Below are 11,476 nucleotides of genomic sequence, written 5' to 3'. Positions count from 1 at the left end.
CAGTCGATCACCTCCGCAAACATCAATATCATAGACGCGTTAACCACCCGTATGACTTTGACCGGAACACCTGGGAAGGCAGATCACGGGATAAAACTCTGATCCATGCTCAGATCAAGCTGATAAGAATTTTGTGACAGTGGGTTATGGCGGCAGTCGCCCAGTCTTGGGGAAACGAGGCGGAGAATGAGTATACTTAATTACCACGCATCTGGGACCAAGTACCACGCACGGCCTGTCCGTTCTCGCCGTCACTCCGAGATATCCCGGAGGACCCCGCAGGTCAATAGTTCATGGCCTTGTGGCCCGAAAAGCGACATCTGGCACCACATAACCGAGCCTACCGGACACGGACTCCTTCCTGTGCTCCAGTGATCAACAATCATGTGGCCCTCAACTATACAAATTCGAAACTTTGCTCTACCACACAATAGAATACTCGGTGAGCCAGGCTTGCTCATTCAGGGCCAACGGCGGCTATCGGATACTGAAAATCACGTCTGCAATCCTGCGCATCTCTGAGTGCAAACAACCACGGCCGAGTTTGAGAGCTCGTCGGGGGGTTGGTGTTCAATAGCCGGCAAGGACCGACAAATCGCTATAGTTCCTGCATCTACACAGCATAGCCGTCACAGTATCAACCCGGTCAAAAAAAGACGGGGGCAACCAATCGGTCAATCGGTCAACCCAAGGGATGGGGGCTTCGCAGCTCAACAGAACACGAAGACAGATCCCCCACGGGGTCCCCAGCTTCAGACGCTTCTCGGAAGACAGTCGTGCGGGACATTATCTCCACAAATTTGGAGTTTGCATGCAAAGCATCGAGCTTGCGACGCAACAGGGAAGCCGAGACCAATCCGATGATCGGATCAAACTGAAGCTGTATCGTGGGTTGCTGCTGCTGCTGCTTCTCCTCCTCCTCCACCTCCACAAATATCCCGCTGACAGGGAAGATAAGACGCTTTGCGCGGGACGAAATGGGCCGGATTCCACAACTGTCATGCTGTACCCTGGCCACGGGTGTCCAATCTGATCGCGAGACAAGCTCTAGATACGAGCAGAGGAGAAGGTTGAGAGATTATCTAGACCGCCTAGTGTGGGGAGTTTCGTAAGCTTTGACACCGAAAAAGTTAAATCTGTTGATTCTGGAGACGCCCGTATTTGACAGGGCTGGGAGCAGGAGGAGAAAGAGGAGAAGGGAGTCGGAGACTAAAGACGCCAGGGCTCGAACGTGGCGGTAGGGGCCGATCAGCGAATTACGATGGTGTTACTTGGCGCCGCCTTTCCGCCGGCGCGCTCGACCGCCCGCCGTAGTGCCAACTGTAGCAAAGCTGCTAGTAGACGTTAGGTCGACGAAGGCTGAAAAGAGGGGAAGCTAGGGTCTATATTCAAAGTCAGTGCTCAAACTTTGCTAGTTTCAAGGGGCTTGGAGTTTCGGACGACGGCTTGAGGGGGAAATTAGTGTGATGCATGTCAATTGCAGTGGGAACCCACCAGAAGGCAGCTAAGAAAGGCATTGTATGTTGTGCTCGGTGATAAGACGATACCAGCTACATATCTGCAGGTTGATTTGCTCCTCCCTCGGGAGTGCCCCCTTACCATATCCCTTCGGCTACCTTTCCTTTGAGACAGGGATTGCTTTTTTTTTCCTTTGCAAATTTTTCGCGCACACGCACACACACATGCACATCTTCGTCCAGTGGTGCATGCTAGGCTGACAGGAAGAGAACAGACCGGTCAGCACGGTGCGAGTATTGGGGCTAGACTGAGCAGCGACGCAGCGGATGGCTTGGATGCTAGACAATTAGTCTGCTTCTGGATCTGAAAGAATGTTCAAGGCGCAATCAAATGAAGAGTCTCTAACGCGACCTCACAAGCTCGGAGAGGTCCTCGCGGGAAGGTCGATCTCGTTTCGGGAAGGGCCAAGACACCAGAGGTGCAGTAGATACCTGGTTCTCATGCTGCGCCCATGCAGTAGGAACGGTCTGGTCGGTCTATTTGAGGGTTAGAGCCCAGTCGGCTTGTTTAGTGCCGCCTGTCAATCAGCCCAGACGAGATTACTGCTCCATTAATGAAATGACGGGAAGCTCAGTCTCTGCCGTGGCTTGTGGCAAATTAGACATGGTGGTCTGAGTAGGAACGAATTGAGTTGCGCAAAGGAGGAGAGCGACCGGGGGGCCGGAGGCGCCCTGTCGTGCGGTGAGTCGAGACAAGATAAGACCGGCATGGAGGGTGGTGAGACAACCGCCCTCCCGAGTTCGATGGGAAAAGGAACCCTTTCAAAAATTCAAAAGTGAAGGTCATGCGACAGGCACAATTGAGCGATCTCGCTTGGTTGGTCAGTGGTTTGTGGTTTCAAAGGGTGGTGTTAATTGTGGGTGTAGACAGGTGGAGAAAGTGAGTGTGTACACTGTACACAGTATGGTGGGTGGTGATGAAGGTCGATGGATGCAGTGGACGATATACCTACCTATTTTGGGAGACCGAACTAGATCCCCTTCTCTCGACCTATCTTGATGGGGGCGGGAAGCCTTCACCTTAGCTGGCGAATTTAGCGAGAAGGTTAATTAATGAATAAAGAAGCCTAGACAACGACACCAGTTACACAAGTTCCATAAATGGAAACAGCAATTGCATGATATTCGAGATACCTCGAATTTCTCAGATCCTGTTAATCAATGCGCGAAACCCGAAAGTACATTACTACATGTTACCCGTCGCACCATTGCTACAGACTCTCAAACTGAGGAGGTGGGAGGCAGAGCGCAGGTCGGAAGGGAAGAAGGTCTCTACTGTGTCCTCATATCTGAGGTAGTCAGATTTGATCAATTGTGTGGCAAAAAAAAAATGGTGGGAGTCCGATTCAGCCCGATGTATGGCATCATAGCCCCCCGTCGTAGGTATCATTACTGGTTATCAGTCATATCGTACATATCAATGGGTCTTCCAATGCCAACCAATGCCAAGGAATGCGACATGGAGAGGGCCTTTCGAGACTCTTTAAAGGGTCATCGCCCGACGACAAATTCCAGTGCTCATCTCCAGACTCCAGCTTTGGTGACTCGGCTCTCGGGTGCGGAGCAGTCCGTCATTCTATATGCTTTGACCAAGGCAGCAAGCACGGAGCCAGTGAGCGGTGGATCTGTACGTAGTTAAGTAGTGGCAGTTGGAATTTTCCTCCAACTCTCCCCTCATGGTCCGTGCAGACTCCAGAAATTTTCGAACGTGACGACTGGAGAACTGACACCACCAAGAATGCGTCTCGACCGCTTACCGGCAAACAGTGCTCCAGCCGGCGCAGCTTTCATGATGTCATAATCCGGAATTTCCTTGGAACATCAGTCACTGGCCCGAACAACGCTAGTGCTTAGCACATCCAATTTAACAACTTAACGGGTGGGTAATCGAGCCCGGGACTAAAACCCCACTTGCACCTCTCCAAAAGTCACTTAGGCTCTGAAATCCGAAGAAAAGATACATGCATGCCTTCGAGACCATAGCAAAGAACAAAAAAGCAAAAAGGGTGCAATGTAGTGTGTGCATCCTCTGTGCCATTGCTACTGTAGACGTGCAGCTCCCAGCACTCCAGGCAATATCTGAGTGGATCATCTACGCCTGTAAACTTTTCTTCTCTCCACCACCACACAAGTGCATCTACTCGGTTACTTTGTGTATGCCTTGAGAAGTTTTCTTTCTCTTCAGTATCCCAAATGGTGAAATCCCTCGCTGATCAAGCAGAGGCCCCCCCATTTCGATTAGCGAGGGACCACCGGACCACCAGTACTTGCGCCATATCAGGACCACCGGCCGGAAGCCGGGGTCACTGTTTCCAAGGCTGGAGGCTCGACAACCCGGAGGCAGGGTCGGTTGTACATGGAAAGTGGGAACGTATAGCAAAGCGCTTCATCAATCAATGATGCTCGAGTACAGGGTGAAGCTGTTATCGTCCATGATTGGCAGATGGCTTTGCACCAGTGATGGGAGGAGTCTAATATACATCGAACACAGATTTGTTAGTGTGGGCAGGTTTTTGACGCTCCCCAACATTTTGCCCTCTAGACCTTCGACAGACACTTCCGGACCCGCTGGTTGGGCGGTGGCGATTTTTAGAGCGGCGCTAATGGAGAGCCTGGAAGCCCCTGAACTGAAGGCGCAAAGAGAGGAGAAGTGGAATGGAGGAACTGGGGGTGGAGACCAAACCATGGTAACTGGTGTTTCTCCTCTGATACTACGACGTGCTGGGTCTCCCGTACTCCGTACAAGAATCATCGGGTCATGGCGGGCTGTACCATGACACGGTTTTGGTTTTCTCGGGAGGGTCTGAGGTAATAACAGCAACGGCGGCAGAGAACAGTTCGGCAGACTCAAAGAAGACACGGTCGGGGGAGAACGTGAGTCCTTGCATAGATCGATCAGAGGCCCCGAGAGCTCTTATCAATCGAGATAGTAACGATTCCATGGAACCCCGGGGAGAGGGTTGGATTTATTAGCATTCCCGAGTGGTCAAGAGATTTTTAGTCTGTTATCACCATGATCATAATCATCATCACCGCTAAATTGGGTTTTCATATCTGAGACCGACAAACGAAGCCCGTATCGGTATGGCGACCGACATCATGGAAGCCCCTCGGAAGTGATGCAGCCATGCCTTGAAATTTGACATTCTTCTGGGCCTAGCACGTACATCATACCTCCTCCGAACGGACTAGAGTAGGGCCTACATCGTTACACACATACCTCCAATGAACATTAAGACATGAGCGACTAACTAGAATACTCCGGCCATGCAGCCTTGAAGATCACCTGCCCTCGACTCCAGCTACATGTGGTGATGTGCTTTGATATCAATGATAGCCAGAATAGTGGTAATGATGTGCGGTTAGGGTTTCCAATGGCGCAAAACGTGAAGAACCAGGGAAAATCAATCTCAGAGCGGATGGTGAGAGCAATGACATGGGAGGATCGCAGGAGAGATCATTATTGATAATCCTTGATTGTCATGGTGCCGTTTGGGAATGCGATCGGGGGGCGAAGGAAACTGGGCAGGACAAGGTACAGTATGAGTCTGTGAGTGAGAGACTGACTGTTTGACTGTATTGTATGTAGTACTGGGGACTAGTTGGAGACAGACAGACAGACAAGACGGTCTCACAAAAACCCAGTGCTATCATACTGTCTACTCCATAAAGTCAATTGTTTTAATTCTTTGATTTTTTTTCTTTTTCTCTCCCTCCCTCCCTCGCTCTCTCTCCCCCTTCCATGCGTACGGACATACGACAGAGGACGTACCGAAATCCATGGGACCCACCAGCCCGGAACGCATTGACTGGACAGTTGGGGATCGTCCCCAGTCCCAGACCGTTCGATCGCCTATTTTAAGTTGGTTAGTAGCATCCCAGCAACTCGTATTTACCACTAATACCACGGCCACCTTCATCATCATCATCCTCTCATCTTCATTGCTCCCGCTCCGGGTACGGCGGCAACTTGGTAGTCCAAGGTACCGACTTGTAGCTTCGATCCCACCCCGTTATCTTTTTGTTGCCCCTGTCATGTCACCATCCATTTTGCCTTCTTCTTCATGGATTAATGCACCTTAGTAAAATTCTAGTATAGTGATCTTCTCCCCAGAGGGGTATGGGAGTAGCAGAAGAGAGGTACGAGCCAGATGAGGGGCTAGACACCTGTTGCCCTCGGAGATCTCAAAGTCAAAAAGTGAATCTGGAGCGATGGAAGAAGGAAATCTACGAGCATCTACTCAATGCAGTAGAGGTTTGGTGGTGGGTAGTGGTTTGAAAGAACGGACCCGCCCATCTACTACTGCCCGCTTCAGATTTTGCCCCTCCTCCCTGGCGGACAGCCATTGCAAGCCCATCGCAGAACGAGACCCGTACCGAATTTTCCTTTTCCTTGCCTGCGCTTCCTCAATTCTGCCTACGACAACGTCCGAGCTCCTCCTTCTCCTCCTCCCTTATCAATATCATTCCTGAATTATGTCGACCTTTTCAGATTAGGAACATCCTTTATTTCGTGATTTTTCTCAATTATGATTTTAGCTTTTCTGGGACACTGCGGATATTTTTAATTTATTTCCAGACATGTAATTAAAACCAATCCTCTATTCACAAACTTCTTTTTCAACGTCTCTTCTAAAACTTCTATCTCTTTATACCGTCAACTGCGGCTCACTCCATTTCCCACTCCGCCCTGGAGACTGTCATCTTTTCATATACTCCATTTCCCCTTCCCTTCCATCCTCCTCCGAGCCCGCTTTGAAGTCTGGTCCCCTCCTCCTTTCCTCCCTCCCTCCTCTCCATTCCGATTCACTTCTTTGTATCTACTTCACTCAATCCCGGTTCGCCTTCAACCAACCAAACCCGACCTCCATCTTTCTTATTCTTTTTCTTTCGCTCTTCCTCCCTCACCAGCTTCTTTCTCCACCACAGTCTCACTTGCAATCAATATCCCTGGCGGTTTCTGTCCCTTTTCGAAGATTCCAACTCCCATGTCGCAATCAAACTGATGTCGAACTCCCAAGGTAAGTACTTAACAGCACCGGATCTTCAGCCTCCGCCCGCCTCGCCTCCCAATTCAATGTCAATGTCCTCTTTCCCCCATCTTCCCCCTCCTCCGCGCGAGATTGAAGACATCAGAATGTATGCCCGGTGACTTGCTTGGTCGCAATCGCTTGGTTCTTGATTCGTACTACTGCCTGGGATCTTCTGTGTCGTAACACCCCTGTTCTGCTGCATCTGCCCTCCGCCCAAGCCTTTGCCTCCAACGCTCCTTCTACTTATCGGCACCCACTGGAACCTCGAAGTCACACCACTTTTCCTCCACTTTCGGTTGCACGCCCAGCTCTGTCATCAAGCCATTCAACTACTCCTTATCCTCCCTCCCACCTATTTCATACCTTGCGCTCATGCGGGTCCAAGCTTCTGTCCCTCCTACTTATCACTGTCTTACGCTGCGTTTCCAATCTTGATCGCTCGAAACTGACTCGAAGATAAGACCACTTTCAAAGACGCCACATTCCCGGACATTTAGTCTCTTGATCACAGACAGGCGTTCCTGCTTTTCACCAACACACCTCGCTTCTGGAGGGTTCTTCATCAATCTATTATCTCACCCGCTGTTTGTGTTGAACCACACAAGGTCGGCCGGATGCCCTACACTGCGCCGTTGAAGACGTCGCCTTCCGCGCAGCACATCGAACACACTCAACTCACCCCCAACTCCTGTCCTAACTCGCCCACCGTGGTCTCCTCACACCCACCTCGTCCACACCTACCACGCTCCTACTCATCGACTTCTTATGTGCGAAGGCATCGAAGGAGTCCTTCCAATAGCAAGGCATTTACCTTCCCAGCCCCAGATCATTCTTCAAATCCAGACCATGTCAGCCACTCGCAGTCGAGCATCCGAAAGTCTCCTCCACCCCTGAGTGACGCCGTTATTCCTCCAGGGGCCTTGATTTCCCCTCCTGACTCTGCTCCCAATTCTAGTGATGAAGAGACATTATATCGACCACAGGGTGAGCTGCAACTAGATAAACTGGAGGCAGCCGTGAGGTCAATCGAGCAAAGGAGGGTGTCCTCGCCAGAAAGACCGGTTGAGGAGGAGAAGTCATCTTCAAGCATGGCATCTTCAACTGCCGATTCCGTAAAACATATGCGGCCACCTCTTTCCCGGGAAGCTCGCAAGATCTCTCATTCGCGTTCCGCTACTGAGTCTATGGTTGATCACAAGCAAGACGAAGTCTTAACTACCTCGCCGGAAGAAAGTGATCGGGACGACGAACCTCGTGTAAAGCATCCGATGGTCCGCAAGAAGTCGGGAGAGCTGGTTCGCCCCGCACTTCGCCCGGCTTCGGCGCGGCGGCGTCCGTCTAGTATGCCGGGGACGCCAACATTCTCTAAAGCTGTCCATTTTGATGCTCAATTGGAACATATTCGGCACTTCCTGCAGCTGGACAAGCCCCAAGCTGTTAGTGCGGACACGTCTCCTGTCGATGACTATGACGCTGCTGGGGAGTTCCCTTTCCGTCATACGGCTAATGATAACGCCTGGGAATGGGAGATTGCCCTCAACAACTTCCCCTCTGATGTCTCCTCTCGGGCACATCAACGCGTCCGTCTGGAACGTCTACACCTCTCTGCCGACAAGAATACCCTGATTGGTGTCGTGGCTGTTGCTAATCTGGCCTTTCACAAGCACGTTGCGGCTCGTTTCACGTTGGATCATTGGAAAACTGTATCTGAGGTCACGGCAGAATACAATCACAATCACCGACGGGATCATGCGAATGATGCCTACGATAGGTTCTCATTCAATATCAAGTTGAATGACCAGACAAACCTCGAAAAGAAGACCATGTTCGTGTGCATACGCTACAATGTCGAGGGCCAAGAATACTGGGACAACAACCATCACAAGAACTTCCAAGTTAATTTCATCAAAACAGCCAAACCTAGAGTCGGGCAGCAGAACCTTCAACCTGCAAAGCCCCGCACCTCGTTGCCTCGCAGTAGGAGCTTTGTGGTTTCCACCAGCCGTCCTCAATCAATGCCTCCGTCTTTTGACAACTTCTCTGACATGGATAAGTATGTGTCTTTCGGCACGCCTCCCAAGACCGGAAAAGAGGCTCCACTGTGCGACGACGAGCCCCACGATGTTGAGGTCGCTGCTCCTATTCGTCGCGATAAGCAGAATCATCAGGTTTTTGGCAATCGCTACGACTTTGAGGCATCATTGTCGGCGGCCATGAAGACCAAACCAACACATGATCGAACAACGTTGGCTGCACGGGCCAAAACCAATACCCCACCGCACATTCATCATCAGCACGCATCCGAGAAGCGGTCAACCGCTCGTGATAACAGCACCATTCCTACGGCTGGTAATGGCCACCAGACAAGCTCCGCATCCTATCACAAACCTTCCACTCTAGTATCGAGCAAGCCGCATCGCGAGTCCTCCGTCTACAAGGAGCTTGTGGATAAATATTGTTTCTTTGGCTCTTCCAATTTTTCAACCGACGGCAATGATGCTACAACTGTCAGAGATTTTGCAAGCCGAACGAACTCCAGCAGCAGTTCGAGCGCCGGATCACCATGCTCGTCACCTCATATTGAGGCGGCCTATGGTGGTGATTCACGGACCTCCTCCCCCAGTCACATCGGATTTCCGTACATTCAGAATAATTTCTTGAAAGAAACAAACACACCGGCTATTATCCAGGGATAAAGCAAGACATTACAACTCTCGAAACCTCATTTTCCTTCAATACCGATACACAAACCAGACCTAGTATCGAGGCGATACCATGTTTGCATGGATGGGCAAACATCACCCTGTTACACTTCATCTCGTCTTTCACCCCATATCCAGTCATTTTGACGGCGTCATTCTCCTTTTCCGAAACCAGATGTGTGCCACAGTTACATTTTCAATACTGTTTGGCGACTTTCCAATGCGGGGGGCCAGGGTTCAGCGGTCCTTTGGCTCCCAATATTTATCTCGGATACGCAGTCTGGAGCGTCTAGCTGGGTTCTCTGCGATGTGTAATAAACCGCGGGAATCAGGCACGATGCTTGACAAGTATCCTGTTTATTAATCAACATTCTACCAAGTAGTTTTCAACTACGATGACGATTATGACATGATGCCTTTTATCGTTTCCTCGCCTGCTCAAACTTTGTTCAGATTATTTGTTTATTGTTGATTGCTTGTACGTCAGTGAGATTCAGATGGCGTTTGTTTTCAAAAAGTCGATCAGCATCGGCCTCATATGCTTTTTCTTTCCAGCATGTCGATCATTGTTTTCTTTCAAGCGTGCGTACATGTTCTATTGTGGGTGGGGCTGGCGAAGATAGCTTGTCTGTATTTAATCTGTCATTTGACGAGAGGAGTTCTTGGGATGGCCGCATGCAGTCTGACTTCTGACTGAGTGAATCACAGAATATCTTCAATTTCCATAAGTGTCTGGAGTAGGGATTCTTCTACATGCCATAAGTAGTTCATGCTGCATCCTTGAGTCTAGATCAGAAAGAAGGATGGTCATGTGACTGACCTTCCCGCAGCGGAAAGGCGGCTCGGCTGGGCAGGCTGCGGCAGTAGTTACAGTCTGCCTGTAGTTTACATAGGTACGGTAAACGGCCTGCCATTCACTGTCTTCAAAAGTAGCCGTTCATAACGCCCTTTTTTTCACCCGCAACCCGCCAATCAATCTCTTCCATTCCATTTTGATCCTTCCAGATCACCCTTGGACGCTTAGTCATACCAAAACACCCTCTCGCTTGCCGCCCACTCCGCAAACCTATTTAAACCGCCTCTCGTCTCTCCTTTCCCCTCCTCTTGCAACCTCTGAATCTCCGGCCCGCTACGCGTCAAGTCGACTAGCGACTTATCTATTTTCCACCCCGCGTTTTATCGATTTTTCCGCATCTGTTCCAATCTTTAATCACTTTCTTCAAAAATGACTGGACGTAAGTAACTTTTGATGATTTCTCTCCTTCTACGCGAAATTTCATCATCGTCATGGCATCTGTCGTGATGAGACTGGGACCGTTGCCCGCCTGGGGCCGAATGAAGTTGACCCCTGACGACACGTGATAACTACCTCTGGCCCAAGCCTCGCGTCTTGTCATCTCCTTCTCTTGTGCTTTTGATGCTACCTCACCATCCTTCTAATTACCAATACTGCTCTAATCCGATAATGCTCTATTCCGATACTAATTGTGCCCGAATCTACAGGCGGCAAAGGAGGAAAGGGTCTCGGCAAGGGTGGTGCCAAGCGCCACCGTAAGATCTTGCGTGACAACATCCAGGGTATCACCAAGCCCGCTATCCGCCGTCTCGCTCGCCGTGGTGGTGTCAAACGTATTTCCGCTATGATCTACGAGGAAACCCGTGGTGTTCTGAAATCCTTCCTTGAATCTGTCATTCGTGATGCTGTCACCTACACCGAACACGCCAAGCGCAAGACTGTCACCTCGCTCGATGTCGTGTACGCCCTCAAGCGCCAGGGCCGTACCCTCTATGGTTTCGGTGGTTAAGCGCTTGCTTTCTTACCAATATCTCGTCACATCGTCGCCCATACCCTTTCTTTTCTCACCTGTCTAGCAAGTGAACTGCACGAAAACTAAGCTTTATTCTCTTTTGTTGGCCTCTACGCGCTGGTGGTCAGAATAAACTTGAGAATGAGTGTCTTGATGGATTGGTGGATGGGACAATCGCAGTGACGAGAATTGGAATCTTCTTTCGGCCTTCTTTTGCTTGGGATTTGTCGTTTTTTGCAATGGGTCACGGGGTTTCAGGAAATGGTCGGGCTTGGTCGTTAATCTTGATGTATCGCAGTTTGTTTTTAAATCACAGTCCAAGGATGGACTCGGATGTCACATGGATTGACCTTGAGTATATTGAAATGAGCAGCACTCAAAGCTGTCGCTAACCACCTGTAGATGGGGTGCATTAA

General features: G+C 50.2%; 3 protein-coding genes across 3 annotated transcripts; 2 read left to right on the top strand and 1 right to left on the bottom strand.

Annotated features, from left to right (window-relative positions):
- Positions 1 to 682: 682 nt before the first annotated feature.
- Positions 683 to 2,123, bottom strand: BP01DRAFT_378752 (uncharacterized protein; the record flags this gene model as incomplete). Its single annotated transcript, XM_025577083.1, has 3 exons — positions 683 to 1,047; positions 1,865 to 1,994; positions 2,082 to 2,123. 3 exons carry the CDS (start codon positions 2,121 to 2,123, stop codon positions 683 to 685), a joined length of 537 nt encoding a protein of 178 aa, XP_025435167.1.
- A 5,041-nt stretch (positions 2,124 to 7,164) lies between these two features.
- Positions 7,165 to 9,246, top strand: BP01DRAFT_420221 (protein phosphatase regulator GAC1; the record flags this gene model as incomplete). Its single annotated transcript, XM_025579448.1, has 1 exon — positions 7,165 to 9,246. One exon carries the CDS (start codon positions 7,165 to 7,167, stop codon positions 9,244 to 9,246), a length of 2,082 nt encoding a protein of 693 aa, XP_025435166.1.
- A 1,187-nt stretch (positions 9,247 to 10,433) lies between these two features.
- BP01DRAFT_352707 (histone H4) lies at positions 10,434 to 11,402 on the top strand. Its single transcript, XM_025574002.1, has 2 exons — positions 10,434 to 10,487; positions 10,756 to 11,402. Exons 1-2 carry the CDS (start codon positions 10,478 to 10,480, stop codon positions 11,055 to 11,057), a joined length of 312 nt encoding a protein of 103 aa, XP_025435165.1. The 5' UTR covers positions 10,434 to 10,477; the 3' UTR covers positions 11,058 to 11,402.
- Positions 11,403 to 11,476: the final 74 nt, after the last annotated feature.

Source organism: Aspergillus saccharolyticus (genome assembly GCF_003184585.1).
Source record: "Aspergillus saccharolyticus JOP 1030-1 unplaced genomic scaffold BP01scaffold_2, whole genome shotgun sequence".
Lineage (NCBI taxonomy): Eukaryota > Fungi > Ascomycota > Eurotiomycetes > Eurotiales > Aspergillaceae > Aspergillus > Aspergillus saccharolyticus.
The sequence above is the reverse complement of the archived record's forward strand: the minus strand, read 5'-3'. Positions and strand labels throughout refer to the sequence as shown.